The sequence below is a fragment of the Oncorhynchus tshawytscha genome, linkage group LG34 (genome assembly GCF_018296145.1).
Source record: "Oncorhynchus tshawytscha isolate Ot180627B linkage group LG34, Otsh_v2.0, whole genome shotgun sequence".
Classification (NCBI taxonomy): domain Eukaryota; kingdom Metazoa; phylum Chordata; class Actinopteri; order Salmoniformes; family Salmonidae; genus Oncorhynchus; species Oncorhynchus tshawytscha.
The window spans coordinates 8,676,626-8,695,077 of NC_056462.1; the positions used below are offsets into that span (position 1 = coordinate 8,676,626).

Here is an 18,452-nt window from a genome sequence, read left to right on the forward strand (position 1 = left end):
CCATACAACATTCCTTCCGTGGCCTCCAACTGCTCTTAAACGCTAGTGAAACCAAATGCATGCTTTTCAACCGTTCGCTGCCCGCACCCGCCCGCCCGACTAGCATCACTACTCTGGATGGTTCTGACTTAGAATATGTGGACAACTACAAATACCTAGGTGTCTGGCTAGACTGTAAACTCTCCTTCAAGACTAAACATCTCTAATCCAAAATTAAATCTAGTATCGGCTTCCTATATCGCAAAACAAAGCCTCCTTCACTCACGCCGCCAAACATACCCTCGTAAAACTGACTATCCTACCGATCCTCGACTTCGGCGATGTCATTTACAAAATAGCTTCCAATACTCTACTTAGCAAACTGGATGCAGTCTATCACAGTGCCATCTGTTTCGTCACCAAAGCCCCTTATACCACCCAACACTGCGACCTGTATGCTCTAGTCAGCTGGCCCTCACCACATATTCGTCGCCAGACCCACTGGCTCCAGGTCATCTATAAGTCTATGCTAGGTAAAGCTCCGCCTTATCTCAGCTCACTGGTCACGATGACAACAACCACCCGTAGCACGCGCTCCAGCATGTATATCTCACTGGTCATCCCCAAAGCCAACATCTCCTTTGGCTGCCTTTCCTTCCAGTTCTCTGCTGCCAATGACTGGAACGAATTGCAAAAATCGCTGAAGCTGGACACCTATATTTCCCTCACTAACTTTAAACATCGGCTATCTGAGCAGCTAACCGATTGCTGCAGCTGTACATAGCCCATCTGTAGATAGCCCACCCAATCTACCTACCTCATCCCCATGTTGTTTTTATTTACTTTTCTGCTCTTTTGCACACCAGTATTTCTACTTGCACATCACCATCTGCTCATCTATCACTCCCGTGTTAATTTGCTAAATTGTAATTACTTCACCACTATGGTATTTTTATTGCCTTACCTACTCACGCCATTTGCACACACTGTATATAGACTTTATTTTTTTCTATTGTGTTATTAACTGTACGCTTGTTTATTCCATGTGTAACTCTGTGTTGTTGTTTGTGTCGCACTGGTTTGCTCTCTCTTGGCCAGGTCGCAGTTGTAAATGAGAACTTGTTCTCATCTAGCTTACCTGGTTAGATAAAGGTGAAATAAAAAATTAATTAAAAAATCTGACAGTAAGGGTAGTGCGTACGGCCCAGTACATCACTGCAGCCAAGCTTCGTGATATCCAGGACATATATACTAGGTGGTGTCAGAGGAAGGCCCCAAAAAATGGTCAAAAACTCCTGTCTCTCAAGTCATAGACGGTTCTCTCTGCTACTGCACAGCAAGCAGTACCAGAGCGCCAAGTCTAGGACCAAAAGGCTCCTTAACAGCTTCTACCCTCAAGCCATAAGACTGCTGAACAACTAATCAAATGACCAACTGGACTATTTACATTGACCCTTTGTTTTTACACTGCTGCTACTCGCTGTTTATCTATGCATAGTCACTTTACAAATTACCTCCACTAACCTGTACCCCAGCACATTGACTCGGTCTGGTACCTACTGTTTATAGCCTCCTTATTGTTATGTACATTTATTGTGTTACTTTTTGATTGATTTAGATGTTTAACTTATTTAGTAAATATTTTATTAACTCTATTTCTTGAACTGCATTGTTGGTTAAGGGCTTGTTAGTAAGCATTTCATGGTAAGCTCTACACTTGTGTTCATCACATGTGTCAAATAAAATTAGATGTGATCTATAATGTCACGTTCGTTATAAAGATCGGACCAAGGCGCAGCGTGGTGTGCGTTCATTCTTATTTATTTAAAGAATGACCACTGAACAAACAAAATAACAAACCGTGAAGCTATACAAACGAGTGCTGACATGCAACTACACATAGACAAGATCCCACGAAACACAAAAAAAGAAATGGCTACCTAAATATGATCCCCAATCAGAGACAACGATAAACAGCTGTCTCTGATTGAGAACCATATCAGGCCAACATAGAAATACAAAACCCCCTAGACCTACAACAACCCTAAACATACAAAACCCCTAGACAATGCAACTAGCGCACCCACCCTAGTCACACCCTGACCTAACCAAAATATAAAGAAAACAGAGATATCTAAGGTCAGGGCGTGACACATAAACCCTTCTCATAAAACATTATAAAGGATTACACATGGTTAGAACAAGAAATAAAGGAGTGTATACATCGATTATGCTGCTATTGATTTTAAATTTGTATTAAATCAAATTATTTTCAAATGCAGGCCTATAGCGTCAGAGAAACAAGTAGCCTAGCCCTGGCCTTAAGGCTAAAACGTGTTCCGGGGAAAAAAATAGCCTACATCACAGGCATCTGGTCCCTCTCCTAGAGTGAATTCAAATTCAAACAAATCTCAACCTAGGGACTTGCAAATTAATAAAGACTTCGTAATGAGTATATTTTGGGCATTTTACTGAATAGTTTGCTAGTGGAGTTCCCTAGTAGACTAGGATTTCCTCGTCGTGACTTTTATTATTGAGGAAGCTACAGGTCCACGAGTTGTCATATTACTGCCATAAAGTGTAGTACAGAGTGAATTCACTCTCGGGAGCCTACGTCAAACTGATGGTCACGGCCAGCATGCCACCACCACATAGTAGAGGAAAAGATGATCTTACCTTGTTTTATTTTTAAAATCTTTAAACTATACTGAGTTTTGCAACAAATAAATAGAGTATTTGTAAATTGCTTTTTTTAATACCGTCGGTTGCGTAAACGGTTGTGTGTTTCGGTTCGACATATGACAACCGCATTATGCTCGACTCATCTCTCAACTTTAGGCTGCGGAGGAAAGGATGCACCTTGGTTGTAGTTTTAGGTGTTATTAATCTCTTAGTGGCTTTATTTTATTTCATGGGTTACTCGAATGGGTTCTCACCAAACCAACATATACAGACACAGACGCGAATTGAAACTGATTTTATTACCGTGACACTTCCACCGGAAGATATTGGACATCACGACCTTAATAACAGCTTTGTAACATTGCAAACTCCGAAGCCTCACGGTATACACTTACCCAATACAACTACTACAACAACTAATAACACTACTACTACTACTACTACTACTACTACAACTTCGTGGAAAAAGTTAGAAAAATGTCCTGATCTGTCTCCACATCTTGGTAAGTAGCCTATGATTTCATCAATTCATTTTAATGCAAGGGCTGTTATTTAATCAAACATGCACAGCAGAAACATGACATTATACTGAATTATACATGCAACTGTTATAAACATGTAAGAGGAGTCTTTATAACACATTATTAGGCTATTTCTATGCAGATTTTCTTTTTCTCAAATTCTTCTGTCATGCACATATTGACTATTCCCCCCCTAATCCAACATGAAACCTAAATCCAGGTAGTTTGGCCTCCCAGGGAAATACATTAAAACTTTTTATATTTAATCCAACTGTTTTGCCAAAAATAACAAGTAAATAAACATGCTGCATATCCTTGAAATATATATAATTATCAGCTGTTGAGCATGAAAAACCCAGCAGTGTTGCAGTTCTTGATACAAACCGGTGAGTCTGGCACCTACTAGGCAGTTACATTTTTTGTCTTGTCCATTCACCCTCTGAATGGCACATACACAATTCATGTCTCAATTGTCTCAAGGCTTAAAAATCCTTCTTTAGCCTGTCTCCTCCCCTTCATCAACACTGATTGAAGTGGATTTAACAAGTGACATCAATAAGGGATCATAGCTTTCACCTGGATTCACCTGGTCAGTCTGTCATGGAAAGAACAGGTGTTCTTTACGTTTTGTATACTGGCACAGTTGCATCAAACATTGTATTATGTAGTTATACATATATATTATGTAGTTGTGCATCTCATATTAGGCCTACATTTCCTGCCTTTAACTGAAAGTCAATACGAGGAAAGATCTCTCGATTTATTTCATGTTAAGCCGAGCTGCATTGTGAAGTTTGCGCCCTGCTGCTGAAAATAACTAAATGTTCTGTGTTCAGCTCAATCATGGCTCGGGGAAAATACTTTCAGCAGCATAGACCATTTTTTTTTTTTTTTTTTGTGGGGGGGTGAGATAACACATATTTCCTCTTAACCCCTGAACTGCCTGTTGCAAAGAGACAAGCATGAGATATCCGTTAAGTCAGCATCATTTCCTGTGGTTATGGGTGCGTCTGTGCGTGCGTGTGTGTGCATGTGTGTGTGTGTTCATTTTTTAAATTTTTTACATGAGGTCAAAGGGTGCAAACTTTGAACAAAGAGAGAGAGATGGAGAGATGGAGACGTGAAGGCAGAAAGTGAAAAGGAAGTGAATGTGGTAGAGGAACAGGAAGAGGTGTGTGAGAGTTTGTGACCCAACATATCTGTTTCTCCCGACCTGCAGTTGGGCCTCTCAGGGTTGAGTTCTCTACGCCTGTCAGCTTGGATACAGTGAGGAAGGAGAACCCAGGCCTGCAGGAAGGAGGTCGCTACAAACCACATGACTGTGTCGCCCTCCAAAAGGTTGCTCTCATCATCCCCTTCCGCCTTCGTGACGAGCACCTCAAGTTCTGGCTCTACTACCTCCATCCCATCCTTCAGCGCCAACAGCTGGACTATGGCATCTACGTCATCAATCAGGTGAAGCCAGAGAAACCAATCTAATCTCTGTGCATAAGACTGGTTTCATCTATTCACTGCACTAGCCTTTCAGAGTCTGTCTGAACAAAGAAAACCGCTCAGTTGTCCGACATTTGTTTATTCATGCCTGAAGGTTTCCACACAAGTAACCTCCCACCCCCTCATTGTAGATAACAGGAAAAATGTTAATGTGTGTCGCAACATCCCGCCTGACAGTTACAAATCAGGGTCTTTAAACCGAGGCTGAGTCTCAGTAGCCTATCCTCGATTCCTTGTGTCCTCTCCTGCCGTCCTTCACCCTCGCTTCCTACAGAAAATGTAAGAGGGAAGAAAGAAGAGGAAACGTAAATGTGCAGAATTACGAAATTATAGATTTGTAAGAAATTTCAACGTTTGTGAGAAACTAAGAGAGCTCTGAGAGAGACACTGAACATGAAACAGGAGACAGACAGACACACAGACAGACAAAGCTTGCACTTTCAGCTGTTTCTCCGAGAACAGTTGTTAGAGGGTGGACCGTGGTGGCTATTATTGCCCCAGGCCCAGCCCGAACCTCAGCCCCAGCTTAGCCCTAGCCCCAGTCCAGCCGCCCAGCCCCCCAGCTATCTAGCCCCAGCGCCCCAGCTCCACACAAGCCCAGGCCTGTACTTTAAACACAGACATGGTTCAGCTGTCAGTTAAAGTTTATACTCACTATCTGTAGACCACCAGCTGTCCTGCTGTGTTTTTCACAAATAATCAGAGGGCACAGCCAAGCCACCATGATGAACATATGGAAACCTTATAAACCAACGGTTTGCAACATGGAGTGTCTCTATCAAATAACTGTGATGCCTGATGTGATGTCATCAAGTATGAGTTTATTCTAAAGCACCTTGTATTGTTTTAACGGACAACATGTCTTACTGTAGGTAGGATAAGAGGAAATAAACATGGTTGACAGACAGCCTCTATTTCCTGATTGTGTGGTAAAGCAGGTCCATGTATTCCTGTTTGATGGTTTCTCCAATGGGCAAATGTTTGTTAGTTTACGTCAACAGATGTCTTGTAAACAGATTAGAAACCAGATATGTTGGAATGAGAGCCCGTCCTACAACATTAGAAGAGAAAAGGCTCACAAGGAAATATTTTGCATGAGGGATTTATTCTTCCCTCTTTCCTCCACACCTTTCCTCCTTTCCACCACATCCATCACCTCAATGAACTCTGCCTTTCCTAACCTGTAATGATAAAAAGACAGAGGATTCCTTATTTTTTCTCCCATAGGTTTAAAAAACAAAAAACAATTAAAGGGGCAATCCACAGTTGAAACAATAACAAAGCAGACTCCCTGCCTTTGTTTTGTTTTTTAAAAAAGGGCCTGGAGAAATGTAATGACTCTTAAAATCATATATGGAGATATTGATGCAAAGACTGATCATTCAAGATTTCAACATGATAGTTTTAAGCATATTTTCAGGCTATACATTTACAATGTTTACAAACATTGGAGTATAACCAGCTTATATTTTGGGTTCTGATGGGGTATGAAAGTTGAACAAAGCTCAAAGGCATTTAGAAGCTATATTCTTCAAGAATCAATGCGTATCTATCATTAATTTATAAGTCCAAAATTGGATGTAGTAGCTACAGATTTCCCCTTTAAAGCATGATTCTTATGAAAATGGTCATGTACAGTAGTTTTCAGGATATAGCAGGTATCTCTAATTACGAAGATAAAACAAAGGCAAATGATTAAAGCAATTGTACATGAGAGGGTGTGCTTTTTTAGCACGGCTGTGCTGCGGTCGTATGTACGAGGCGGATCTGAGTGCGGTAGATCAGCGCAGCCGTGTTAAAAATGTTGTTTCGCACAACCTTGAGTGAACAATTGCTTTTCTACAACGGGTTACCAATGAAATGAAACACTTGATTTTGATAAATGTATTTATAGGCTATTATTTCATACCTCGATGAAAATATAGGCCTGACACAAAAATATAGTCTTGACACAAAGCTACGGTTGCTAGCCAAGCCGGCTGGTCGCTCATTCGATAGGTTAGGTTGCCAGAGCCGTGACCCAGTGGTGAAGTATTTTTGTTCTATATCTATGGACGGTCTAAATGTTCATGGTAACGCCCTTCTCCCTTGCTTGCTAGCTAGCCAACTACGGCTAACACAGTCACGTCAAACAGTGTTCCCAGAATAACAGCAAAGTAGCTGTATTTGCGTTTGTTTAAGCTGTTTTTATTTACATTTATGTGGATACATAACAATAAGCTAATGATCTCGTTCGGACACTGTTCGGAGGAGCTAGCAAACTACACAACAACACAGTCACTTCAAACTGAAGTTGGAAAAGCCGCAAGTTAGCTGCATTTCATTTAGTTTGATTCATGATTTGGACGGGCTGAGAAAATATGTTTGTCTCGTCCTGACACGATAATCCTCATTGGAGAGATAGAATTTCATATTTTGAATCAATGTTGTAAATGTCGGAGAGACAGACAGCAACGTATGTACAGTACAAACCCCCGTTGTTGCAAATCAAAAGTGTCATTGCGTTTTGGTTAATTTATCCAACGTATGCATCAAATTGTACGTGTCGACTTGACAGAAGTAGTAGCAAAAGGTGAATGTTGAACTTTTATTGCACACATATCCAGTAACTATTTTGGAAGCACGGGAGATTATGTCAAGATGCTTTTTTTGTGGAAATCAAGTTAATGAATTGCTGGGCTGATGGGACAGTGGGTGCGCAGTCATTTCTCTGATAGAAAAGAAAACAAGATGCCAATTTTTGCGTTATAGGCTTACCCGTGCTAAACAGGTTATTTGGTATGGCTTAGACCCTCAACCAATCACAAAGCTTAGTTGGACCAACCCATTTTAGACCATTTAAAAAAAAGTATGGCTTAGAATGCGTCTCAACCAATCACAATGTTTGACCAACCTGTTGTAGAATTGTAACTTTAGATTATTTAAAAAAAAAAATCAAATTCAATATTATTTCATTTTTGTGGTGTATTTGGATGACAGAATCACCACTTAGGACCTAACTGTCAGCTGATGACTACCACACATTGATAGTGAACAGTAGCCTACTCCTATGAAGATGACATTGACAGTGTAGAGGACAGAAGTGTGTACTTACTTCTACAGGTGCTTCCTGTTCTTGTGATAGGCAGCACTTGAAACCAAAATAACATAACTTGTTTTTTCTCTCTCTCTCTCTGTCTCCCCCTTTCCCCCATTTCTCTCTTTCTCTCTCCCCCACCCCTTCTCTCTCTTTCTCTCTCTCTCTCTCTGTATGTCTCTGTCTCTCTCTTTCTCTCTGTCTTTCTCTTTCCCTCTCTCTATTTCTCACTCTGACATACTAATAACTACTATTAACTCTGTTTCCACTCTCCTAGCACTCTGCATGTCTGCAACCAATCACATCTCAGCTAAAGTATGGTTGGGTTATTCCAATGCTCGGTGGCTTTCTTCTTCTCTTTCTGCTTTCTTCTTCTGAGGTAACTAAGAACTTTATGGTTCTCTAACACGCCGCTGATGATTTAGTGTACTGCATGATGGTTATGAAAATATTGTTTACTTTCCTCATATGAGATAAGGACAAGACCTGTCTGGGGTCCTATGGGTGCCTTCGCAGACACACATTAAGCATAGTCCGAGACTAAACTGCTTTTGAGACCAGGACGAGGCTTAATCTGTGTCCAAGAGGCGGGCCCCTTGTGACTGTCTTTTAGAAGGTGGTGCGTTGACCTGAAGGAATCTGTAATAGAAAAAAGTAGCGAGTGAGGCCCTTCCTTTTTTTTTCTTGTACTTTGCTCATATGCTAATGACAATGTGAAGTTAGCTGGGTGCGTGGGAAAGAGAACTGTAATGGTGCAGCTCAGTAGATCTTCAGGCTGTCAGTGACTTAGATAACTGGTCGGCTTGGTTCTTTTATTTGACCTTTATTTAACTAGGCAAGTCAGTTAAGAACAAATTCTTATTGACGATGATGGCCTACCCCGGCCAAAACCTAAACCGGACGACGCTGCGCCACTCGGGAGCCCCTTCTCATTAAATCTTGAAATAGTTTACCCAACAATGGAAGATCTGATGGCTAAGTGACAGCTAAGAAGAATAACATTATCATTTCTATGCCTCCGATGTGGTTGTCCCGCCTAGATAACCGTACGTTGCTCTGGATAAGAGCGTCTGCTAAATGACAAAAATGTGCATATACCGGAAGTTTAAAAATAATAATTTTCTGTGGACAAACATTATTCAATTATATGTGAATTAGTTGGCAAATAATTTAGCGTACCCATGTTTTGAAAATGACTGTAACTTCTTCATTAGGATGGAGACAACACGTTCAACAGGGCCAAGCTGATGAACATTGGCTATGCTGAGGCCCTGAAAGAGTATGACTACGACTGCTTTGTGTTCAGTGACGTGGACATCATCCCCATGGATGACCGCAACACCTACAAATGCTTCAGCCAGCCCAGACACCTGTCTGTCTCCATGGACAAGTTTGGCTTCAAGTACGGCACAAAACTCAACCGACAACTTCTATCTAATGCATCATCATTATTTTGATTCATTGGGACTCTCCCTCTTCCTCAGTTCATACCATGAGTACATAGCTAGAAGAGTAGTAAACAAGTATATCTATTTATGCTTAGCCTACTCTTTTCATTACTTGGCTCTTTATATGGGCCAGATGAGAAATAGTTTGTCTTTGTCTCATCAATAGGTTGCCCTATAACCAGTACTTTGGTGGTGTCTCAGCGTTAAGTAAGGAGCAGTTCCTGGAAATCAATGGCTTTCCCAACAACTACTGGGGCTGGGGTGGTGAAGATGATGACATTTTCAACAGGCAAGACAGTGCATTCCAATCCAAACAGATTTTTAAAGCATTACAGATGAGCCTATATTAAAGTCAGACTTGGCAATGGGACATCATCACTTTCTAATGTTAGGGTGTTAGGGTCGGTCAATTCAGGAAGTAAACTGAAATGGCAATTATTTTTTCAAGGATTTTTCAATCAACTGAAAAGGAGAAGCTATTCACTTAAAAAGTTGAATTTATTTTCTCAGATCACTTCCTGAATTGAATAAGAATTGACCCCAACCATTTAGAATTTTTAACTCAAATCACTTACTGAATTGAATTAGAATTGACCCCAACCCTGAATTCCACAGTATTTCCAACTTGTATGCAAAATCCATTATAATAATAAACTCTGATTTCCACAGGGTGAGCTCTAGAGGAATGTCCATCTCTCGTCCAGATAGCGAGGTTGGAAAATGCCGGATGATCCGTCACGAAAGAGACAAACTGAACGACCCAAATCCTCAGAGGTAAAGCTTTAGATTAGAACAACCACACTCACCAGGTTCCCCACAAGGTTGTATCTTTAAAAGAAGAATTGAGATTTTAAGGGGAAAGTTTTTCTTTCTTCATGATAATATCAGCATTGATACTTGATCACAGCCAAGAAAATATTGGCTATTGTATGGCCCCAGAATTGACATATCAGTGCATCCCAAATATCTTCATATGAGGATAGTATACTGATAGTCATTTCCTTTGCATCACAGGTTTGACAGAATACAACGCACAAGACTGACGATGAATACCGATGGTATAAACTCTCTCAAGTACGAAGTCGTCAAAGTGGAAAAGGATCCTCTGTTCACGAAAATCACAGTAGATGTGGGGAAACCTTAGTGAAAGTGGATAAATGTGAGGAGTTATTTTGCACATCACTTATCACATGGTGGTGGGCAGAGAAAGCACGGCGGAACCATGGAATACAATACCAAGAATACTCTGAATTCTCCGGGAACACGGGCATTTATTGTGGAAACAAATGGACAGCACTTGGATGAATGGGATGGCACAACAAGACCTTATAAATATCAGAGTGGATCAAAATGTTTGGTCAACGTGTTTGACTTCTAATGGCAGTACAAAAGGGGAGGGGCGTGGGCCGAATAAGTTATTTTGTACATCATTTGTAATGAGTTGCCTTTGTGTAATTCAGTAAGGGACAACTACTTGATTTAAATGCGTATATCAGTTTAATAAATATGTATATAGTTAATACAAATTTTATACATTTGTTTCTTTCTTTTTGCATTTTTGGCAGAGATATTTGAGATGATTATGGTTTAATATATTTTGCAGAAATGTTTCCCATGTTTGAAACTGTGTGAAAGGTCATAATCCCGATCTACAGCAACTGTTGGTTTGGTTACTTATACATGTTTCCCAAAACATCAGTTGATACACACTTGTTTGCTGTATTCTGTCCATTCACTACCTGTGACATGATCACTTCCATGCTTCTTTACATTCAAAACCTATTCAGTACCTGTTACATGAACGATCACTTCAATGCTTCTTTACATTCAAAACCTATTCAGTACCTGTCACATGAACGATCACTTCCTTGCTTCTTTACATTCAAAACCTATGCAGGTACCTGTTACATGAATGATCACTTCCTTGTTTATGCCCTGAGGATACAAATCAGCCAGGAACAAACATACGACCTACCATCGCGATGGTGTAGGTCAGTCTCAGTCCCCGCCCACTTGGCTTATCTTAAATGTGTGAAAATACAGGTGTGGTGGACCCAACCTGTCACTGTGTTTCATGTGACTGAAAGTAAAAGCCTAATGTCTGGTGTTCAGTCATTGGAATAGAACAGGGAGAAGTTATTAAGTCAAATAAAAAGTTTTACATTTGAATTATTCAAATAATTGTTCTATTGAATACGTTTGACTTTATTCTCCAGTTGGGCTATTGAATACATTTATTAGAATTAGAATGATTGGAGTACATGTTTTTATTGAGTTTATTTTATTTCAAGTCTCAAGTTAAGGACTCCAAAAAGTGCCTACAGACCTAGTACTGTGTTTGATTTTCGTCCTGTTACAAGGAAACCAGTAACGTATAAGTAATTTGTGCTTAGTCATTTTAGCTACTGTTGCATCAATATGTTTTGACCATTTCAGTTTACAATCCAGGGTTACACCAAGCAGTTTAGTTTCCTCAATTTGCCCAGATAGGTTGTATTTATATATATTTCGGACTAGCTTATTACCAGTCAATCCTTCTCAAACTGACTGACTGTAGCTCTTTGTTAAACGTTGCAGGGATTTCACTTGCTGTGGGAACTGACGTGTATAATGTTGAGTCATCAGCGGACACACTGGCTTTACTCAAGGATAGTGGTAGGTCTTCAGTTAAAATAGAGGTATGCCTAACTCTACCTGGTTATCGTCAGAGGCAAGCATTTAAAAACACCCTCCGTGTTCCGTAACTCGATCCACAAACTGCCGCTTATCTTTTCTTTGGATTGGTGGATACATCTCATTATTGTAATCTTCTTAAACGAGGGTCGTTGACGTCAACCGCCTGTATTCAATATAGAGACTCCATGATACTAGCCTAATTTCATGAATATACATAAACATCTCTAGACAACGCCCACTTCAGTGTTTCCTCAATGTTGCCGGGATGTCACTTGTCCTACTTATTTATATCAGTAGAATCATAACAACTTTGGCATTATGAAACTTCTATTTGATCAAATAAACATCACGTAGCAAATTACAAATAAGCAATACATTTTTTTGTTGACCACATTTGATACTCATTGACTTCCATACAAAAACACCTTGCTAGGTGGGCGGAAACACAACGAAAAAAACACCTGCTGGAGGGAGACAGATTTTCCGTCGAGTTGGGCCTCTCTCTTCCTCTTCCGCTCTGCTATTTTTTTATTAACAACAAATCAATACATAAAGCACATGAGAGAACACAAGCATACATAGATTACAAACAATGGACAATCGCGCTAGGGGGTACAATATCACATTACAATTACACAAGGACCTTAAGGGACATGCATATACTTACAATTCTAACAGCTTTTTTGTTAGTAGAGCATTTAACCGTCTTAAAATACAGTTCAATTTCTTTTTGTAGGGTACGAAAATGTGGTTTTCTGTTTGTAAATTTACATTTGTGTATATGCTATTACCTACCTACCTGATGCAATCTATGACGTGTGATTGATAGGAGAAGATGTAAGGCAGGGTAATACACCAGCAGATAGTCATGTAATGAAAAGCATGAAAAGCACACCCAAAAATATTTAGAGGTGCTGACTAACGGAAAGGTAAACTTGAGATACAAAAACTATCACAAGCTGGTGATTAGATGCAGCAGATTATCACTGTTTTGTTTGACTTCAGTGTAGCTTTTGACATTATCAATCAGTCTGCTGCCGAAACAATGTGTGTATGTGTTGTGGCTTTACATCCTCTGCCGCAGCTAGACAGCCTGCTGTTAGGGTGAGACATGTATCTTGTCAGTATATCTATCATCTTTGATGGAAGGGAAAAGTTGACATGTAAACAGCAGAAATGGTGCCACCTGTTAACATGAAGTTGTTTGACTTGAGTTATTGTAGAAATAAGGGCAAAATATAAGCAATGTATTTTTAGAAAGGATTTGGAAAACACTTTACCTTAAAGATATCCAGACTTGATCGTGATGAAGACAAGATCATTGTTAAGATTTAAAGAAAGCAGACAAACTACCATCTTCAAAATGTATCCATTTTTATTCATGTAAATAAGTACTGTACACAACAACTAAGACAGACACAAACATCATTTTTAATACTTCAAATGTAAACATATAATATTCAAACACAAGAAAATAACTACTATGGTACTGTCGGACACTTTCTCCTCAATTGTTGTTTTCTTCTTTTTCTTTTTGTCGTGGAACAAACAAAATGCATTGTAGTTTCAGGTGTGTCTTCTGAAATCTGGGGCTATTCCAGTGTAAATCCTGTACTGTGTAGATTAGATTACATAGAAAACTTCTATAAAGTGCTAGAAGGTGTCCACATCACATCTTTGTGTCATCAGCTATTCTGTCCGCATGAACGTAGTATTCATCGTAACGCAACCAAAACAGTGGCACTTTATTGGTCTGGTCCCTCTCAATTCGACTGTTGCCTTTTATCGTGTTTGTTTGGCCCTAAGTCTGTATGTTAATATGGCAGACGGCTGGTGTAACTATGGCAAAAGTGTTGTGTGTCAGTAAATACAACACCGGGAGTTACAGAAGAGGGAGGTGTACATTTGGGGTTATGGTCAGGAATAATAATGCACAAGAAGGACCGTGGCAACGGCAACAGAAAGTACAATGATGATTGGATCGTTTGTGAGCAACACGTGAGACCCAGCCTCCATGTGTAGCCACGTGCTCGGCGAAAAACTCCAAAGATGGCGGCTGAACTACAGGAAGTCAGCTGTTCAAGGAAAGACAAGTAAAAGTGTACAAATAAGTCGCCGCCATCCTGACTCAACCTCAACATAACGTTGACTCAACGTTTTGGCACTGGTGACAGTGTTTACTGAACGACACATATTCATATAAATATATATATGTATATATATATATATATATATTCTATATTGAAGATATATCTCATAAACGTCTGTTCTCCTGTCACTTCACAATACATATATAAATGAACATGAAGAAAAAATGAATACGCAGTCCCATTTCTCCCGTGGTCATGTTAGTAATACCGCTTTTTAACACAGAATCTTGAAGCCTGCTGGGGGGAAAAACCCAGTAGGTTGTCCGCTATTCGAAAGCATGAAATGTAGTTCCATCCTCACACTTCAGAAAACCTGTCACAAATGTCAGACGGATGATTGTTAGCTCATAAACAACCTTTGTCATTATTAGACTGCACATTCACATACAGAGGTACAGAAATTGACGTCTCACTGCCATAGGACAGTACATTTAAAGCAGTAATCTGACAATAAGGTCTCTCTGACATCCTTTCAGGGTTCTAAAGAAGCTCCGGCCTTTTTTGCTTCGTCATTCCAGAACATTCCATGGCCTCTCTTTTGGAGTGTTAACATTATCTCCACCATGATTGCAGGCACTGTGCTGGGCGTCATGACAACAATGACAAAACAGTCATCTTTAAAAAAAATATAAAAAAATACAAGAAACACCATTAGGTTCCATTTTTTCAGATGCAAAACTAATTTGATCAATATACTGTATTCAAAATGTATTTTATTTGGGATTGGACTGTCGTTGAAATTAATTCTTGTTTTTCCAGTTCATAAAAAAAAAAGTACTTTTCGTGGTAACAAAGCGAGGGAGAGAAAATAGACGTTGAATCAAAATGACTGTCAGTTGGCAGTGAGCGAGTTGATTGGAACTTCTTTTTACATTGTCGAGTGTGTCGAAGGTCCTGGTCGAGTGAGCACACAGAAACTGAGAACCCTTCATGCTCTGCCTGGGGTACAACTTTAAAGTATATTCAAGTCTTTTCAATCTAGCTAGCGAGGGGCACAAGGCTGTTCCTCGGAGAACACTTCATGAGGATTGTATCATCTTTATTGATTTGCATTGATTTGCATTGATTTGCATTGAATTGCATTGAATTGCATTGATTTGCATTGAGTTTCAGTGTTGAACTTCTGCCGCTCGTTCTCGTGTCGCCCTACAAAGAACGCTAACGCTGGGCAGCCCACTGAGAAAGAATTAAAAGACCGCTACAATAAAGTAGAAAACCCTCCTCTCCAGAATGACCCGTCTACAGGGGCCTCAGCAGTTCATCTGGGAGAGAGATAGGAACAGACACAGGTTTAGTCCAAAACGGCACCCTATACCCTACATAGCGCACTTGTTTGACCAGGCTCTGGTCGAAGGTAGCGCACTACGCAGGGAATAGAGTTCCACTTCAGCCTTGGGTTCACACACAGCTCTCCCTGGCCTTCTCGTCGGCAAGGAAAGACTTGAGCTGAGTAATGTCCACTGCCACCGCCTCTCGCTTGTGCACGGAAATGTCTTTTAAGTGGTCCTCGTCACTTTGGTCCTTGGCAAAATTGACAAACACCTGAAGACAAGAGAACACACACGGACCAGATGAATCAGTGTGCTATGCAAGCAACGGTTGTTTCATTTGTATTTTGGTTTAAATGTTTATTTTTATTGTTCTATTTTGTATTGGCAATGAAACACTCATTTAATCTAAACCTATGCAAGACCCCCTCAAAAAACAACTTTATTTCAATAAAAAATTATATATAATAAAATTGTAATGGCTACGATAATCAAAATGGTCTACGACAATGTCTTCAACCAGCCTCAGTGCTTACTTGGTCTAGTGTTGTCTGGGAAACGGAGTAGTCCTCAATGTGCAGCCACTCCTTGTTCTTGGCCAGGATGCTGAAGATGCGTGCCAGGGAGGTTTTGGAGGAGGACAGCTGATACTGCAGCATGTTCCTGTGCTTCTCCTTCAGAGTGCTGCCTGGAAGCTCCTTCTCAATAAACTCCATCACTGGCCTCAGGTCCGGGTCTGGTCCTGCCACCCGGAGGATGATGGTGTAGCCATCCCCAAATCTGAATGAGGAAACGCATAGGGATGATTAGCGTTAGCTCAATGTTGATCCAAAATGGCCACAGTGCTTCTTCACCAATGTAGTGATTCACTACTGAACATCCCATCTCTCCCCCTCTCTGTTCTTACCTGTTCTTTAAGTGTTGCACGCTGCCCAGGCAGCGGAACCTCCCATTGACCATGATGGCCATCCGCGTACACAGGGCCTCACACTCCTCCATACTGTGCGAGGTGAGAACCACCGATCGCCCCTCCTTGACGATACTGAGAATGCAGTTCCACAGAGCCCGTCTGGCCTTGGGGTCCATACCAGTGGTGGGCTCGTCCTGTCAGTCACAACGAATAACAACACCACAGCCTGGTCAGACTAGGCCCAGGAACAAGTTGGTGTAGGAAACAACATCCTCTAGCGCCTGGTCTATTGTTGACATCCTCAATGGAGAGATTGGTTTCTAGGTTCTAGGTTGGGCTGGGAGTTTTTCCAACTGACCATGACATGATCAGGAAAAACTCTGGGCCCTAGATCCGTAATAGGTATTGAATTTGAACTTTAAAGGTTGGTCCAGTTCACACACATTGCTGTACTGTAACGTACCATGACTTAATAACATTATAACCACGTTTGGGTATATGAACAAATGATTAGTTAGTTAAAAGGCTCATAAAGTAGGCCTACTCACCAGGAAGACCACCGGGGGACCGCCGATCAGTGCCATGGCCGTGGAGAGTTTCCTCATGTTCCCTCCACTGTAGCTTCCTGCTGCCTTGTCCACATACTTGATCAGGCCTAGTTTACGGATGCCCCACTCTGCCACCTGGACCAGAGAGAGAGAGAGAGCGAGAGAGAGCGAGAGAGGTGCCAAAGACATGATTAGACAAACAAGATCACATACTATAGCCCACCAGGGTTGGGATCAATCCCATCTTACTTCAGTCAATTCAGGAAGTAAACCGAAACAACCTGTCCTTAAAACAACAACCCGTCCTTAAAACAACCCGTCCTTAAAACAACCCGTCCTTAAAACAACAACCCGTCCCTTAAAACAACCCGTCCCATAAAACAACACGTCCCATAAAACAACACGTCCCATAAAACAAAAACATGTCCTTAAAATGGACCAACAACAGAGGTCTACAAATAAAGAGCATAACATAAGTTACCTGTCCTTTGACAGGGCACAAAATGTCACAGTTGTAAGAATGTTATTTTTTTGTCAAGAGGATAACACACTCACCTCACACACTTCCTTCTCGGGAACCCCCCTCAGGATGGCGTAGAACTCAAGGTGCTCCCTGCCAGTCAGCAGGTCATTGATAGCATCAAACTGAGGGCAGTAGCCCATGTTCTGGTGCACCTCGTTTATCTCCGTCAACACACTGACAGGCCACACAGAGAATGCACACTGTCAGTCACAACAGCACACACCTCCAAACTATTTAAGACTCCGTTCACAGTACGTATTTCAAGACTATTGCGATGTACAACGGTCATGGAAGCTTCCGTGTGAACAAGGTCTTAGAGGCTATAATCAATCATGCATTTAACCATTAAGATATACTGTAAAATACGGCACCTGTGTACTGTATAAATCCCATAATGACAATTTGTTCAGCTTGTTTAATTGTCTTTACTATCCTTCTCACCTCTTTCCCGCCAGGTAAGCTTCTCCACTCGTGACTATTGAGTCTCCAGTCAGCATCTTGAAGGTGCTCGTCTTTCCTGCTCCGTTGACTCCAAGCAGACCAAAACACTAGAGAGAGAGAGAGGAGAGAGAAGAGTTTCACTGGACTGAACCACCAACAGGATATGGAAAGGGGAGAATCTATGGGCAGGGCCAGCGACTTTTCCTGACCATCTGACCTGACCAGTAAAGCTAGTCTATTGAAGACCAATGATCAGGTAAGGTCATGTGACCAGGAAAACTAGTCTAGTGGAGTCTAATGGTCATGTGACCAGGAAAACGAATCTAATGGAGACTAATGAGCAGGTCAGGTCATGTGGCCAGGGAAAACTCCCGTCCCTATCTATGCTGTACAGTGGTAGCAGAGCCAACTCACCTCTCCTGGAGGAATTCCCACACAAAGACGATCCACTGCTGGTTTCTGTTTTCTATTGTACACCTTGGTCAGCTGCTTGAGTTCCAGAATGTCAGATTGTCCCCCTCCTCCCAGAATCCTTTGCCTCTCTCTGGCCACGTCTTCATCCTCCTCACCGATAGGTTTCTGGTCGGTGCGCAAAGATCTGAGACAACCAATCAGATCAGGGAGGATATTTACAGCAGATCATTATGAATACAAAATGTTTTACTGACTTGACAATTTTGATTATTTTTTATTTTGTATTATTTTTTAAATAGAAAGTGGATAAAGGACACAACAA

At 41.0% G+C, this 18,452-nt stretch overlaps 2 protein-coding genes across 7 annotated transcripts in view; one reads left to right on the forward strand and one right to left on the reverse strand.

Moving 5' to 3' along the window:
• Window positions 1–2,390: 2,390 nt before the first annotated feature.
• LOC112231848 (beta-1,4-galactosyltransferase 1) lies at window positions 2,391–12,109 on the forward strand. Of its 2 annotated transcripts, XM_042312142.1 has the most exons (7): window positions 2,391–3,164; window positions 4,402–4,637; window positions 8,030–8,131; window positions 8,967–9,154; window positions 9,367–9,489; window positions 9,870–9,974; window positions 10,215–12,109. In XM_042312142.1, the coding sequence occupies exons 1-7, from the start codon at window positions 2,792–2,794 to the stop codon at window positions 10,342–10,344; spliced, it is 1,257 nt and encodes a 418-aa protein (XP_042168076.1). In that variant the 5' UTR covers window positions 2,391–2,791; the 3' UTR covers window positions 10,345–12,109. The 2 variants fall into 2 exon arrangements, with proteins under 2 accessions (XP_042168076.1, XP_024254419.1); XM_024398651.2 differs by lacking the exon at window positions 8,030–8,131 and having other exon boundaries at window positions 2,407–3,164.
• A 1,124-nt stretch (window positions 12,110–13,233) lies between these two features.
• LOC112245029 (phospholipid-transporting ATPase ABCA1) overlaps window positions 13,234–18,452 on the reverse strand; it is a 42,335-nt gene continuing 37,116 nt past the window's right edge. For all 5 annotated transcript variants that reach the window (XM_042312027.1, XM_042312026.1, XM_042312025.1 and 2 more), the window contains 7 exons: window positions 18,131–18,314; window positions 17,717–17,823; window positions 17,308–17,449; window positions 16,753–16,887; window positions 16,202–16,398; window positions 15,831–16,074; window positions 13,234–15,568 (listed from right to left, as the gene is read on the reverse strand). In XM_042312027.1, the coding sequence (XP_042167961.1) occupies window positions 15,425–15,568; window positions 15,831–16,074; window positions 16,202–16,398; window positions 16,753–16,887; window positions 17,308–17,449; window positions 17,717–17,823; window positions 18,131–18,314 (1,153 nt within the window). In that variant the 3' untranslated portion in view covers window positions 13,234–15,424. The remainder of the gene's footprint in view (window positions 15,569–15,830; window positions 16,075–16,201; window positions 16,399–16,752; window positions 16,888–17,307; window positions 17,450–17,716; window positions 17,824–18,130; window positions 18,315–18,452) is intronic.

Excerpts from the sequence above, each read along its gene's own strand:
- LOC112231848 (XM_042312142.1), top strand. The coding sequence starts at position 2,792 with ATGCTCGACTCATCTCTCAACTTTAGGCTGCGGAGGAAAGGATGCACC. Across the intron at positions 4,638-8,029 it reads GCATCTACGTCATCAATCAG|CACTCTGCATGTCTGCAACC; the intron begins GTGAAGCCAGAG and ends CCACTCTCCTAG. Across the intron at positions 9,975-10,214 it reads AACGACCCAAATCCTCAGAG|GTTTGACAGAATACAACGCA; the intron begins GTAAAGCTTTAG and ends TTTGCATCACAG.